General features: G+C 40.1%; 1 protein-coding gene across 5 annotated transcripts in view; it reads right to left on the bottom strand.

Annotated features, from left to right (window-relative positions):
- Positions 1-16,153, bottom strand: part of cenpe (centromere protein E) — a 64,225-nt gene that overhangs the window by 3,427 nt on the left and 44,645 nt on the right. The window contains exons 30-50 of one of the 5 annotated variants that reach the window (XM_061785640.1): positions 15,067-15,189; positions 14,721-14,921; positions 14,080-14,298; positions 13,749-13,982; positions 13,445-13,678; positions 13,117-13,350; positions 12,789-13,022; positions 12,482-12,715; positions 12,153-12,386; positions 11,827-12,060; positions 11,535-11,735; positions 11,279-11,374; positions 11,021-11,101; positions 10,814-10,939; positions 7,405-7,593; positions 7,107-7,316; positions 6,341-6,553; positions 5,839-6,039; positions 4,745-4,906; positions 538-638; positions 361-458 (exon numbers count right to left, since the gene is read on the bottom strand). In XM_061785640.1, coding sequence (XP_061641624.1) covers positions 361-458; positions 538-638; positions 4,745-4,906; positions 5,839-6,039; positions 6,341-6,553; positions 7,107-7,316; positions 7,405-7,593; positions 10,814-10,939; positions 11,021-11,101; positions 11,279-11,374; positions 11,535-11,735; positions 11,827-12,060; positions 12,153-12,386; positions 12,482-12,715; positions 12,789-13,022; positions 13,117-13,350; positions 13,445-13,678; positions 13,749-13,982; positions 14,080-14,298; positions 14,721-14,921; positions 15,067-15,189 — 3,859 coding nt within the window. The remainder of the gene's footprint in view (positions 1-360; positions 459-537; positions 639-4,744; positions 4,907-5,838; positions 6,040-6,340; positions 6,554-7,106; positions 7,317-7,404; positions 7,594-10,813; positions 10,940-11,020; positions 11,102-11,278; positions 11,375-11,534; positions 11,736-11,826; positions 12,061-12,152; positions 12,387-12,481; positions 12,716-12,788; positions 13,023-13,116; positions 13,351-13,444; positions 13,679-13,748; positions 13,983-14,079; positions 14,299-14,720; positions 14,922-15,066; positions 15,190-16,153) is intronic. The other 4 variants (XM_061785796.1, XM_061785884.1, XM_061785720.1 and 1 more) reach the window with 4 other exon arrangements.

A 16,153-nucleotide genomic window follows, 5' to 3' on the forward strand; every position in this document is an offset into this window, starting at 1 on the left:
AGTATACATCTGAACCGCTTATCCTCACGAGGGTCCCAGTTAACTTCGGGGGAGAGGCGGAGTACACCCTGAACTGGTCGCCAGCCAATCGCAGGGGACATAGACAACAATTCGCACTCACATTCACACCTACGGACAATTTCGAGTCTTCAATGCACCTGCCATGCATGTTTTTGGAATGTGTGAGGAAGGCACGGGGAGAACATGCAAACTCCACACAGGGAGGCCGGATTTGAACGCGCGTCTTCAGAACTGTGTGGCGGACGTGAGAACCAGTCATCCATCGTGCCACATGGGTCAATATAGTTAGTTTTGTTTGCATTGGACTTGGTGTAAAAGGTTTGCGAACCACTGCCTTACATGACTCCTCCCCTTGCTGCTGCAATGTCCTTAGTTTCTCCTTCAGCTTCCTCACTGACTCTTCCTTCATATTGAGAACAACGGTCATCTTCTGGATCCTGAGAGAGGCAAATGTTTGTGGCAGAAATGTTCAGAACAGGGAGAATACGGTGCTGATACTGTGAGGCTGATCCTTACTCGTGTTGATGCTTATCAGAAGCAGCGTTCAACTCCAATTGCATCTTGAACAGTTGGGTTTGGACTTTCTGCAGCTCAGCAGAACAAGGTGATGCACGTTTCTACACCAGTAAAACAGTGTGTTAATGACATTGTTTTTGGCAGCCAGGGATATCATTCAGGAATACCTCATACACACGTTTCAGTTGTGTATATGCGTGCAAAATATCACTATCGTGTCCGCAAAAGTGTTTCAGTTTAGTTTAGTTTATCAGTTTATTTTTGAAAGGGGACAATGCAATTTCATAAAACACATGAAGTACACATGGTTAAAAAAGCCAGAATTAGCCAGAAGGCTAGTTTTCATCTGTAGTCCGCTGGCCATGATGTAAAAAAGCAGTAAAATACATCTACAAGAGAATATAATACAGGATACATAATCAAACTATACTATTAAGAGAGAATAAAACCATAATTTATAACAAAAAGACAACATAACATACTTTTAGTGTTGGCAGCTATACGTGTTAACTAGCCACATTTTCAGTTTTTTTGTGAAGGCCTTGTATGTTGTAAGCAGTTTAACCTCCTCAGGTACTGAGTTCCACTCACCAGCGCTCCTCACTGACCAGGCTGACTTACTGAAAGTGCTCCTACGCAGAGGAATGAGACAGTCACCTCTGACAGAGCCTCGAGTGACACGCTCAGAGCTATTTCTTTGGCTGATGAACTCAGCCAGAGGAGCTGGGGCCAAATCATGCAGTACTTTATAAATCAAATTTAAAACTGCAAATATGTGAAGACTGTCCCAGTTTAAAAGACTATTTTTTTAAAATTGCACAGTGATGATAGTGCCTTGGTTTTTTATCCATCACTTTAATTACTTGTTTGTACAAAACTTCCAATGTTTTTTTTGCATTCTGACCAGCCTGGGACCAACTGGTTATGCAATAGTTAAAGTGACTAAGAATCATCGAACGCAGGTAAATTTTTGCAGCTTCAGTTGACATTTCATTCTGAATTGCACGAAAATTTGCGAGGTTTAATTTGATATTTTTACACAATTTGTCAATATGGGCTTTAAAGGAAAGCTGTGAATCTATTATTAACCCAAAATATTTGTATTGGCTGAAAATTTGCATTTTTTCTCCATTAACAAGTATGTCGGGGTCAGGTGATACTCTATTTGTTTTAGTGAAATACATGCCTACAGTTTTAGAAATGTTTAGCTGTAGACAGCACTCCTGCAACCAAGTTGTGACACAGGACATTGTATTAGTGAGTTTAGCAGCAACAGTATCTTTGGAGCGACCATGAACAAAGAAAACTGTGTCGTCTGCATACATTACGCACTCTGCTTCAGAGCAAACCGTGGGCAAATCGTTGATATAAAGACTAAATAAAAGGGGGCCCAATATTGATCCCTGAGGGACTCCAGAGGTTAGCCAAAGAGACTCTGATCTGCAGTTGTTAACTGATACAGATTGTGTTTGGTCATGCAGATGTGATTCAATCCAGCTCACAGCTTTGCGAGAGAAGTTAAATTTTGAGAGCTTGGTAAGAAGAACAGAGTAATTTACTGTATCGAAAGCTTTCCTGAGGTCCAAGAACACCGCCCCTACAACTCCACCCTTGTCGAGAGAAGATTTTATTTTCTCAATGAAGAGGCATGTAGCATTTCAGTGGAATGCTTGGATCTGAAACCAAACTGCATGGCGTGGAGAGAGGGGGAGCTGCTGATTAAATAATGGACAATCTGCTCTGACACACATTTTTCTGCAACTTTGGAAATGGCCGGAAGAATGCTTAAAGGTCGGTAGTTATTCAGAGAAGTTAAGTCACCGGATTTAAAGACGGGGGTAACAATAGCAGATTTCCAGGCCTTTGGAAAGTGACCAGATGAAATTGAAAGATTAATGATTGAGGCAATAGGAGGAGCAAGAGTTGAACCTAGATCTTTGAGCATGCTCGTGTCCATTCCAAAAACATCCTTTGCCTTAGATGGTTTGAGTGAATGAATTAAAATCGATAACTTCGGTCTCAGTAATATTTGTAATAGTAAAGAACTGCGTTGCAGACAATGCAGGGTATTCCTTCCTTTGTTTTACTGCAAACTTAGAGATTTCTGACACAGATTCAATGAAGTAGTTAAAAGCATCAGCCATCACTTGAGGTTCCGTCAGGATGTTTCCATTTAATTGAATTTGCATTAGTTTTGTTTTGTTATTTTGTGTATCACCCAATAGTTTTTTAATATAATTCCAGGTTATTTTTTTATTTCCCTTTGCACTATTCAGAGCAGTAATGAAAAAGTCAGCTTTAGATTTTCTTATTTCTTTCACTACCCTATTTCTCAGTGAGATAAAGTGCTGTCTATTGTATCCTGATTTGACCGACAACTTCAAGGAATGATCGCGTTCTTTCATCAGTTTCAGAATAAATGTGTTTAACCAAGGCAGGCCATTCTTTCTAGCTTTTAGTTTAATTATCCGTGTAAATTGTATAATAATTTCTTGTATTTTGTTGGCAAATTTAGAACAATCCTCATCTAAATTTTTACCAGCGAGTAATACATCCCAGTTTACTTCTTGGATGGAATCTTGGAAATTTTGTTGTTCATGTTTTGGTATCCTATTGGATTCAGTGGTGGCCAAGGGTTTGAAGCGCTTTTTATTTAATTTTCTTGTAACCATTATAAGATTGTGATCAGACAATCCTGTGAGCATATTGTATGGCTTCAAGATCCTTTCTGGCCTATTAGTAAAGGCTAGATCAATCTGAGTTCGGGTGGAGTTTGTAATTCTCGTAGGGCCATTAATAACCTGAGTCATATCCATATCATCCATAACCCTTTTCAATTTTTTCCTAACTTTGTTAACTTCCCAATTAACATTTAGGTCACCCATTATTATCACCTCTTTTGCAAGATTGAGTTGTTTCAGTAACATTTCCAGCTTTTCATAGAAAGCGGCATTGTGTGTAAGTGACAAAAAAAATGGAGTAGGTGTGAGAGCATTTCAGTCGTGTGTGTAAGAGCTTTTTAGTGATGCGAGAGTGTTTTAGTTGCTTAAGTATTCAGGTAACCCTGAATTATATCCCTGACAGTCCCTCATAGTTTTTAAGTAGTAATAGACCAGGGGTGTCAAACTCATTTTGGACACGGGCCACATCGTTATGGTCTTGCGGGCCAAATATAATTACATCGTGGGCCAAATTTGGCCCCCGGGCCTGAGTTTGACATATGTTTTATAGCATTTGATTTCATCCATTTAAAAATCACCGGTGCCGTGTGAAGTTACTTTTCGTGCCAAAATGCTGGGTTCGAGTGCGTACCCTTCAAAATAAAAGGCCACAAGCTTAGAACTTGCACCTATAAACCATTTGATGTGATAAAACAGTCCCCAATAACAATTTCAACAATGCTATATTTAACTTTTAGCTGAAACAATTAATAATTAATAAATAAGTCAATTGGGTTAGTTCCACACACATTGCCTTTTAGTTAATAGATTTGATATTGATACTGTTATAAAGAACCCCGAGTCAAATGTTCATTTTAGTCTATGCTGTGGGCTCCTAAGAAAATGGATGTTCATAATTTGGACACACTATTTAAAGCATGCAAACTTTTTTGACCCAGCCCCCTAAAATAATTGGAATCGAGAATCGATTAGAACTAGAATAAGGAACAGGAATCGGGACCGGAATTGCTCAAATTCAAACGATGTCCAACCCTGGGGACTAGTAACAAAAACTGCTTCCAATTCTCAATCAATTGTGGTATTTTAGCAGGAAATGAAGTGACGCACATTATTTGCTTTCACAGGCAACAAAGGATGTTTGCGGGCCGGATCTGGCCCCTGGGCCTTGCGTTTAGCACCTATGTAATAGACAATACCAAAGTTGAGACCAACCTGAACATTTCAGAAGTGTGTGAGCGCATTCCAGTTATGTATGTGATTAAAAAAATAATAATTCAGTTGTGTCTGTGTGTGGTAGAGCATTTCAGTAGTGTGCGAGAGCATTCCTGTCGTGCGCTTGAGAAGGCTTTAGTGTGTGAGAGTGTCTCAGTCATGAATTAGAGCTATAAAAAAAGGGTGAGCGTTTCAGTTCTGTGTATGGGATTTTTTCAGTCGTCGAAAAAGAGCGTTTCAGTCCTGTGTAAGAGGTAATCCTGAATGTCTCTATGGCCTCTTGTAGTTTTGAAATAGAAAAGTTGAAACCAAACCTCAGACTCTTGCAACTGATTATTGAGAGTTTTGATAGTGTTATTGAGCTCTTCAACTTGTGCCTGGCTCGACAGCAGTTCTGTCTTCAGTCGCTGAAGGACCATCATGTGGTCAGAGACGCAACTGTTGGCTTTCAGCTCGTCCTCTTCTTGCTGCTTAGCCTAATAAAGATAAAATGTCACACTTTGCTAATACAAACACACCATTTTTCACTTTCTCTGAAAACAAAATGTATTTCAGAATATTGTACTTCGTAGATTTAGGGCCTGTGATGAAACTCTCCTTATAATAGGGATATGTTCCAGACCCACATGTGACATTAAAAACACACTTTGTTTCATTTAAAAAAACGACGTTAAGTCTGGTATCTTAATGCTTTCATATAGTGTGAAACACCACAGACGTTACATTAAGTGTAGCTATAAAGCTTCAACCCTCAAACAACACATACGGGAATATATTCTTTCTGCTCTGTGGGAACAACTATTACTGTAGCTTAGAGTGGACCTTCTCTCTCTTTTTTTGCTCTAAATTACACTGCATCTCTTTCAGTAGACAATGTTATAGTACAGTGTGATGTTACACTGAAGGATTACTTCAACATTCTTGACTCTTGATTATTTCTAGTATTGTTTATTACGGTCACACAAGGTGCTAGTTATCTTGCATAATTGGCAAGGAAAGATTACACGCAGTAATTGCATGTCTCCGTTCCACGCAGGTGACAAAGCATAACTTTCTGAATGTGGGTTATTTCTTGCTGTTCCATTCTTTGCTATTGTGCAAAGTGGCTACTATTATGAATAACCGGCGAGAAAAGCAATCATCATAATTACCTGACCCATCCTGCTCACAGCTTCGTAGGGCATATTTTTGTACTATCTGGGCATTGCTCGAGTAACTAGCTGGTTAATATTTGGGGAAACTGATTTGTTAGACTCAATGTGTGAATAATTGAACATTGTGAAAGTGCTTTTCAAGTCAAAAGGCTGTAATACAAATGCAGAACATTACTTATTAAAGACGTGGGAAGTTAACTGTTGTTGCATGGTGTTAAAGTCATGAACCCCAAGTGATATGATACTGCACTTACTTTTACTTTCTCCTCAGATTGAGAGAGTAGACCAGGTTGCTGGTTGTTGCCGAGCAAAGACTGCTCTGACCTTGCTGGAGGTTCCTCCAGTATCTGTTGCAGAGTAACGCGCTTGTTTTTTTCTTCTCGCCACTGGCGTTGAGCCTGCGCACTCAGCTGCTGCAATTCCTGATCCTGAACTTTCCATTCATCAAGGATGCTCTGCAGGAGTTGAGAGAGGATGAGCTTTTGTGTCATTTCAGAGTGGTTTGTTGGTCAAAAGGGCAATGAGCCGCCTCCCCCTCAAGGAACATAAAACAGCTGGGGTTTAACAAGAATAAATTAAATAACACAAAACCAAAATGCAACTGCAACTGTAATAGTTATATAGGTTAAATTGGTTTAAAGAGTTAAAGCTGGGCTAACAGTATTTTTTTTCCCCCTGCCAAGCAAATAGAAAAAAATGATCTCGTTTTAAATTAAAAGCTCAATTTAGGTAAAAAGGGGAGTACCGAAAACATACCTTACAAATCATTGTTCTGCGTTGTGACACTGCAGATCTGCCATCACCCTCAACGCGAAAGAGGCGGTCGAGCCTACTCACGACGACTGGCCCCCTGTTGTACTCATCCTGCACCTGCTTGAAGAACCTGGCCCTTTCTTGGACCTCTGCTGAATGTTCATTGCGGTAAGAATCCAAGCCTTCCCAGAGGTTCTCCAAAATGCTGTTCATTTTCTGTCAAACAAAGCATGTTTGTCAATTTTTAAATCAAAGAGCAAGATATTACTAGACTTCACACCGATCTGATCGGCCTGCTCGGTATCGGCCGATAATTAGCATTTTATGCTCATTGACTTTAACGTCATAATTTGCCGATCCGATCAATGCTCCGCAAAAGACATTTACTCCGCGTCGCCATGGTGTACAGTATATTTGAATTCAAAAAGTAAATTTTTTTTAGCCTTGTCTCGTGTCTTTTGACGTAGTTGTCCAAGTATCAGACAGCCAATGAAGTTATTTAAAAAAAACAAAAAAACACGTCGGCTGTACAGGACCGATAACATGTAAAGTTTTTCCAGCAAATAATAGGTAGGTTCCCCCAAAAAATTGTAAATACTGTGTCCCCTCACGGGACCGAGCCCTGCCGCAAGTAGTGAAAATCGGCTATAATCTGAAAGTGATTGAGAGCCCCTCCCCAAAAAAAGGTTTATAAATGTTTCCTCTCTTTGTCCTTTTTAAATGTAACTTGAAAGATGAGTTCATTCTAGAGCCCTGCAGCAGTGCTCACCTGCATGTAGAACTGTCTTTTTTGGACCAGTTCACTCAGTCTGTGTCCCTGGCCTGAGCAACAGTCCAGGTCTTTCAGAGTAAAGCTGGGTGCCTGTGATCTGCATTGCAACACATCCTGCAAGCGCCACTCCTCAAAGCTGGACACGTCGTATTCAACTAACTGCCGGAAATCTATCCTGTATAGCTTAGCCTTTTTCAGAAGGGCATCCTGGAAAAGCAAAGAACAGAATGTTGTAAATATTGTACAAGAAAGGACTTTAGGAAGTCTTAAATGGAGAGAATGGACAGTTGTTTACAATTATATTAAAGAGAGTCGTGAAATTCTTGTGTCCCAGGCCGCAGACCATCTTGTGGGCGTCATTTGTGGCTTGAGGAAAGGCGTCATCGTCATTCAGGAAATATTCAATCCTGAGGCTATCCTCTTTGACTGCGTGGTGAGCTTCGATGCATGAGTCTATAAATTGCTGGAATCTTCCAAATAACTCCTGTAAATAAATAAGTAACATAAGGACTACAAGAGATGAGCAATCCTTGTTTTAAAAGAGACTAGACCTAATTTCAACACTTCAACAACACCCATAAATTAAAAACAAGAAACAATAAAAATGACAGGTTGCATAAGTATGCACAACCTCGTGTTTGAAAAGATCCAACAATTACAATTGTAAAACTTGAGCCATGCCCATCTCCATCTGATGCCTGCTACAAGCTGTGCCACATGAATAGCATCCTCCTCTTTAAGCATTCTCATTCTGGAAAAGAATTGACTAAAATCATTGTCTGTTTCAGTTCATTTTACACTATTAGCAACTTCAAAGGTTAATCCCAAATGCATCATCCAGGAAAATATTAAATTCAATATTTTCCCATTTTTATTGGCAATTTCTGAATTTGAAGTTGGTTCATTCTGTGTTGTGACATAACACCTAACATCGCTGTGTCGCTTAATACATTTAATATTAACATCCGTAAACTAATTAGATAATTATAGCCGCGTTTCATAATACAAGATGTACTAGCGGATCAACTCTTGTCGCCGATATTACGTGTGCTCTGCGGTTCCGCTTAGGAGCCCAACCAGGGCCACGACCCGCAGAACCTCAACCCCAAAATACAAAAGACCAGCGCAAACAAAGTCACAATAGAAGATGTCCGCTCCAGAGGTAGGTGGAGTAGCCAAACATCGTGCTCAAGTAAGAGTACTGTTACACTTGACAATAATGTGACTCAAGTAAAAAGTAGTCCTCCAAAAATATATTTAAGAGTAAAAAATACACAGTGAAATAATGACTCAAGTACTGACTAAATAGCATTCAAATAAAAAATAATAAATAAAATTTAAAAAATTGCAATTTACTGCACAATGTTTTCTCAAGTTACAAGTGAGCTGAAAATCCACTTTTGGGCAGACAGTGCCAGACAAACACTACAATACATGAAAGCTGTTGTTTTTGTTCGGGTAAATGTAAACAAGAGCAGCGTGCCGTTGCCTTCACGGTAATGACAACCTTCCCAAAATGGTGGCCATTTAGGCACGACGATCAGCTGGGCTGGCTTATCTAGTGTTACTGCGTATGCCCAGTATGCACAATAGAAGACGACGCGCGAGGTCATGTGACTTTCTTTTGTAGTTTGATTGGTGAACTAGATTTAAAACATCACTAGCACTTAAATTAGACTGCCGCAAATAGCGCCCAATGCGGAAGTCGTACTCTCGTGCATGAAATAGTTGATAAGCAATAATTGATAAATAAAAGTAGCGAGCAACATTTAGATCATTGTGACATAATATAGGTACCGTTACTGCTAGCTACCAGCGTTGAAGGAGTACAAAACAGCCGACGGCGACCCACCCCCAGGAAAAACTCATCAGATCTATACAAATCAAGTAAATGGGCTATTTTGAGTTCAAATCGGGCAAATTTCGCCGAAAGGCGACTGATTTGCATGTATGCACAGAGAAACACCAAGTGCCTCAAGCTTTGAGGAGGAGGCTTTTCTTCTGTCTGTCTGGAAATTATCTGCTCTGTTTAGGAGAAAAGTCTCTCAGAAGGGACTGTGAGCAACAGTTCCATTTGACACACTGGTACCTTGTTAACATTTTTTCCCAGAATTTGTATTGTCAATAAAATTGAATGTCTCCTTTTTCTGCTGCTGTCACTGTTTCCTTGTCAGATTCTGTTCATAACTTTTATGGACAGAATTTCAATGCACAACCGAGGCGTAGAGGGGGCCCGGTTTGGTGGCCTCAGTATTGCATCTCTGCTTTTTGCAGATGATGTGGTTCTGTTGGCTTCATCAAGCCGTGATCTCCAACTTTCACTGGAGTGGTTCGCAGCAGAGTGTGAAGCGGCTGGGATGAGAATCAGCAACTCCAAATCTGAGCCGATGTTCCTCAGTCGGAAAAGGGTGGCGTGCCCTCTCTGGGTCGGGGGATGAGATCTTACCCCAAGTGGAGGAGTTCAAGTATCTTGGAGTCTTGTTCATGAGTGAGGGAAGAATGGAAGGGGAGATTGCCAGGCGGATCGTTGCAGCATCTGCAGTGATGCGGACTTTGTATCGGTCTGTTGTGGTAAACCAGGACCTAAGTCGAAAGGCGAAGCTCTCGATTTACCGGTCGATCTGCGTTCCTACCGTCACCTATGGTTACGAGCTGTGGGTCATGACCGAAAGAACAAGATCCCGGATACACGCGGCCGAAATGAGTTTCCTCCGCAGGGTGTCCGGGCTCTCCCTTAGAGATAGGGTCAGAAACTCCGGGAGTCTCTAAGAGGAGGAGCCAGATGAGGTGGCTGGGGCATCTGATTCGGATGTCCCGATCTGATCACGTGACCAAAAATCTGGGTCGATCAATTAATTCCCAGCTGATCGGGAGAAGAAAATCGGTTTTATTCTTGTTTTTTTATATTTTAAATGTCACAAAGTGTCAAAATAGTCCAAAAGGTACACAGATGTTGGAATAGAAATGATCTTGGAATGGAATACTAATAGCTTCGTTTTATATTTTCCCCTCCACTGTATATACAGTGTGTGTGTGTGTGTGTGTGTATATATATATATATATATATATATAAAAATTGAAAAAATATATGTATATTGATGCATGCTCTACGCCACGCTGGTGCAGCACGGACACCAGGACAGTCCTTTGATGAGGAAAATGCTTTAATGTTTCATAAAATCTAAAACATTAGGGCAATACTTCTGATATTTTCAGAGGGTGAAGTGGGCATGTGGAGATGTCCATACAAATTTTGGTGACGTTTGCTTGCAGTTTTGTGGCATTAAGCTACGTGAAGGTTTTTCCCGATGATGAGCATTGAGACAAGTCGCCAAAAGGTCTCCAATGAAATCTAACGTTTGATTTCACAGCGACTCCTTGGCGGCTCGGCTGGTCTTCAGGCGACGTCACAGAGACGTCTGCAACCAGTGGAGACTCCAGTCCCCAACTAGTCTCCAGCCCAGTGAGATAGGGGTCTTAGACTGTGTGCTCAACAAGTAGCCACCCCCTTGCTGCGCCTCTCGTCATCATGATAGCCGTATTCAGCATTGAACCAGCAGTAAAAGGAGTAGGGTGGCTGTCTCATACAAATGCATCATTTGTATGAGACAGGACTAACCAAAAGAGGCAAATTTCGGCAAGAGGGCTTTTGGTAAAAGGAGTACATTTTACTTTCAACGGGTGGGTGGATGTGACAGATTTACCTCAAGTCGCAGAGTTGACTCATGCAACCTCGATGATGCTGTCACCTTGGAATCGGTCATGTTCTGGTCACAACTTCTAAGCTTCTCATTGAGTTCAGAGATGGTTGCCTTTGCTTCAGTGAGCAACTGAAAAGATGAACAAGAATATTGGGGAAGAGAAACTGAGTGTCAACTAACAGAAATAAAACTGAACAGTTAATAACAAACCTGCTGTGACGCGTTTGACTCAGCTTGAACCTCAAATTGCTTTTCCTTTAAAATTTTTAGCTGCTCCTCCAGCTGCTGTACCTAAAGGCAATCGGTATTTGTGAGATAATTTACAGTACTTGGATTTTCTTTTAGTTTGAGCATTAGTATTTAGAAGACAAAGACGTAATGTGTTGTTGCATGTTTTGATGAAAATGTACATGCCTTGTTGATTGTAGTTTGTCACAATCAGTATAAAAGTGAATGAATGACAACTACCTCTTGTTGAAGGCTGGTCTCCAGTTTTCTTTTCTCCGCCTCCTGCAGCAAATTGAGATTATTCTGCTTGATCAACTTTTCTTGCATTGCAGAGATCTGTAGTTGGAGATAAAGGGTGATTGAAAAGTAAAATACTAAAATAAAATACTATATACAATGTAGTGTTTTGTGTATATATATACACATGTATAAATATATGTGCAAGAGAGAGGTAACTGGCCTTGAATTACAATGAAACATGACTACACAATTATACCATGCTCATCTTGTCCTGCAACTCTGTTCTGATCTGTTTATTGTCATGTTCCAGTTCTTCCAGTATCTCCTGCAACTGAGCTCGTTCCCCACTGAGGGACATTAAACTGCAAGTCAGCTTCTGCAATTCCTCAGCGGAGTTCTGACATCTATTTTCCTTCGCAGCTTCAGCTAGTGCCAATTTCTCAAGTAAATGCATTTTCTACAAAGAAAAATCAGTTAATGCATTTTTTAGTAAGCTGTACTATAATGTGGAGTCATAAAAACAATGTTACAGTTTTAACATAACAAACCTCTGCTTGATAAGTTCCTGTCACATCCTCCAGCTTCGCTGCAAGCTCATTTTTCTCCTGATTGAGTATCTCCAATGTCTCCTGCAATTGAGCTCGTTCCCCACTGAGAGAATACACTTTGCAAGTCAGCTCCTCCAATTCCTCAGCTGAGCTCAGACATCTACTTTCCTTCTCAGCCAGTAGAACATCTTTCTCAGCTTCAGCTAATTCAAATTTCTCCAGTAAATGCATTTTCTACAAAGAAAAAATAGTCAATGCATTTGCTTAGTAAGCTGTACTATAATGTGGAGTCATAAAAACAATGTTACAGTTTTAACGTAACAAACCTCTGCTTGATAAGTTCCTGTCACATCCTCCAGCTTCGCTGCAAGCTCATTTTTCTCCTGATTGAGTATCTGCAGTGTCTCCTGCAATTGAGCTCGTTCCTCACTGAGAGAATTCACTTTGCAAGTTAGCTCCTCCAATTCCTCAGCAGAGCTCTGGCGTCCACTTTCCTTCTCAGCCAGTAGAGCATCTTTGTCAGCTTCAGCTAGTGCTAATTTCTCAAGTAAATGCATTTTCTACAAAGAAAAATTAATCAATGCATTTGTTTAGTAAGCTGTACTATAATAGAGTGTTATAAAAACAACCTGACAGTATTAACGTTGTAACAAACCTCTGCTTCATATGTTCCTGTCACATCCTCCAGCTTTGCTGCAAGCTCATTTTTCTCCTGATTGAGTATCTTCAATGTCTCCTGCAATTGAGCTCGTTCCCCAAAGGGAGAATTCCCTTTGAAAGTCAGCTCCTCCAATTCCTCAGCAGAGCTCAAACATCTACTTTCCTTCTCAGCCAGTAGAACATCTTTCTCGGCTTCAACTAATTCAAATTTCTCTAGTAAATGCATTTTCTACAAAGAAAAAAATAGTCAATGTATTGTTTAGTAAGCTGTACTATAATGTTACAGTTTTAATGTAACAAACCTCTGCTTGATAAGTTCCTGTCACATCCTCGAGCTTCGCTGCAAGCTCATTTTTCTCCTGATTGAGTATCTCCAGTGTCTCCTGCAATTGAGCTCGTTCCCCACTGAGAGAATTCACTTTGCAAGTCAGCTCCTCCAATTCCTCAGCAGAGCTCTGTCGTCCACTTTCCTTCTCAGCCAGTAGAGCATCTCTCTCAGCTTTAGCTAGTGCTAATTTCTCAAGTAAATGCATTTTCTACAAAGAAAAATTAGTCAATGCATTTGTTTAGTAAGCTGTACTATAATAGGGAGTCTTATACAAACAACCGGACAGTATTAACGTAACAAACCTCTGCTTCATATGTTCCTGTCACATCCTCCAGCTTCGTTGCGAGCTCATTTTTCTCCTGATTGAGTATCTCCAGTGTCTCCTGCAATTGAGCTCGTTCCCCACTGAGAGAATTCACTTTGCAAGTCAGCTCCTCCAATTCCTCAGCAGAGCTCTGTCGTCCACTTTCCTTCTCAGCCAGTAGAGCATCTCTCTCAGCTTTAGCTAGTGCTAATTTCTCAAGTAAATGCATTTTCTACAAAGAAAAATTAGTCAATGCATTTGTTTAGTAAGCTGTACTATAATAGGGAGTCTTATACAAACAACCTGACAGTATTAACGTAACAAACCTCTGCTTCATATGTTCCTGTCACATCCTCCAGCTTCGTTGCGAGCTCATTTTTCTCCTGATTGAGTATCTCCAATGTCTCCTGCAATTGACCTCGTTCCCCAAAGGGAGAAGTCCCTTTGAAAGTCAGCTTCTCCAATTCCTCAGCAGAGCTCAGACACCTACTTTCCTTCTCAGCCAGTAGAACATCTTTCTCGGCTTCAGCTAATTCAAATTTCTCCAGTAAATGCATTTTCTACAAAGAAAAAATAGTCAATGCATTTCTTTAGCAAGCTGTACTATGTTACAGTTTTAACGTAACAAACCTCTGCTTGATAAGTTCCTGTCACATCCTCCAGCTTCACTGCAAGCTCATTTTTCTCCTGATTGAATATCTCCAGTGTCTCCTGCAATTGAGCTCGTTCCTCACTAAGAGAATTCACTTTGCAAGTCAGCTCCTCCAATTCCTCAGCCGAGCTCTGGCGTCCACTTTCCTTCTCAGCCAGTAGAGCATCTTTGTCAGCTTCAGCTAGTGCTAACTTCTCAAGTAAATGCATTTTCTACAAAGAAAAATTAGTCAATGCATTTGTTTAGTAAGCTGTACTATAATATGGAGTCTTATAAAAACAACCTGACAGTATTAAGGTTGTAACAAACCTCTGCTTTATATGTTCCTGCCACATCCTCCAGCTTCGCTGCGAGCTCATTTTTCTCCTGGCTGAGAATCTCCAGTGTCTTTTGCAACATAGCTCGCTCCTCACTGAGAGACAGCACTCTGCAAGTTAGCTTCTCCAATTCGTCAGTGGAGCTCTTCTCAGCAAGTAGGACAATTTTATCAGCTTCAACACACACACATTTCTCTGTTAAAGCTTCTGTCTGTAAAGATGGAAATGGGGGGGGGGGGGGGAGTTAAAATATTGTGGCGATCTGCAGCGAAAGCTTTTAACTTTCAGTGTAGAAGAAATCCCTACCCTTCGGTGAGTTCCAGAGGCCCTAATACTGTATATAATACATACTATATTTTTTACGCGTTTGTAGTAAGTGAATAAATATTTATATCTTTATATTTTCTGTATGTTATAGGCTTTTGTACACAAATAAAAACACCTGACTGTATACATAAATGAAAGCCATTTTGCTGTAAGAACCCTGCACCTTGATTATATTTCACTGATCATATTTCACCATTAAAATTTTCACTCGTGTCAGTATACTGTACCATACAGCTTGACTTCCGAAAAAGCTTAAAGCTAAACACCAAACAAAATTTTCTACAAGTAGAGCTGTATCAAACAAACCTCAAGTTGATATGTTCCTGTAATGGCCTCCAGTTCTGCGCTGAGCTGGCTCGTCTCCTGTCCCAGTACCTCAAGTTGGTCCTGCAGTTGATTTCGCTCTTCACTGAGACATGTCACTTGGCACATCAGTTTCTCCATCTCAGATTGGACATGGTCTCGCTCTGTTACGACAAACTCAAGCTCCTCAGACAGCCTCTGAATCTGTGAAAATGTGAGATTTTGGATTCATTACAATGCTTATGACTGCATATACAGCACTGTGTAAGATCAGTATAATAGTGGTCAAGAGGCTAAAGTATATTTAGAAATAAAGCTATAGATCCATGTGTACAAAGAAAACACATGCCTGATTTTGAAGTTCTTGAAATTTGCCAGCATCTTGGTTTCCATTCCTCAACAGGTCAACCTCTTCCTGTAGAACTACTATCTTGTCTTGAGCCAGCCTGAGCTCTGGTTGGCTCTGACTCTTCTGAATATTAACAATTGCAACATGAACAAAAATGGACACTCATAGTTCAAATGAGCGAATTCAAATCCTGCCAGCCACTTGAAATCAGTATTATTGTGTTTGAGAACTTTTTGCACCATTTCCACAATCGTCACTGTATAAGTATCACTATTAGTCACTTTAAAGTGCTCTAAATTGCTTGATGACTCGGCATCATTTGCACAATTGCCATTATATCAGTATCACCACACTGCTGGTACACTTTCATAGTTCAAAGACTCTCGACGCATTTCTTTTATGTCCTAAATGTATATTTTGTCATAGTGACTGTTTGTTGTCATACAAAAGGGGCTCCAGCTATAGGAGACAAACTGTCTTGTAACATACTTGGCCAATAAAGCTGATTATGATTCTTCTGTCAAAATGTGCTGTATGCCACCATAAATGTTACAGTGGAAATAAGAAAATGCACCTTTATGTATGTTATTCAATACCAGCCACTATTTAGATTGGATTGTGAAGAGTAAAGGTGTCACAAAATTGTAATTTTTTGCAACAAGAAAGCTTAAAATCTCCGGCTCCTGGAGACGTGTTTCCCACTTGGTTTCTTTGTGCCCAGCCATAAGTCATTACATTGTTATTTTCTTACTTTTTTTAAACTGTGTGTGCGCGCGCATGTTTGCATCTGTGTGGATCAGTGGTGGGAGGGGATTATTTTGACTATGTAAAGCACTTTGAGATGTATATCATTGTGTGAAAATTGTTCTAAAAATAAAGTTTGATTTTATAAAAATCAATGTTATCCTCCATTGGATATTTAATTCAGCATCAGCACTTTTAAACCAAACAGCAAAAATAGCTTAAGAGCAGGGAGTCTAAGTTGTACAATGAATTGTTGACATTGATTTTCAAAAATGTACAGTCCTCTTCAAAAGTATTGGAACAGCAAGGTAAATTGTTTTTGTTATATACTGAAGACATTTGG

Source organism: Phyllopteryx taeniolatus, chromosome 1, assembly GCF_024500385.1.
Source record: "Phyllopteryx taeniolatus isolate TA_2022b chromosome 1, UOR_Ptae_1.2, whole genome shotgun sequence".
In the NCBI taxonomy this organism is placed as follows: domain Eukaryota; kingdom Metazoa; phylum Chordata; class Actinopteri; order Syngnathiformes; family Syngnathidae; genus Phyllopteryx; species Phyllopteryx taeniolatus.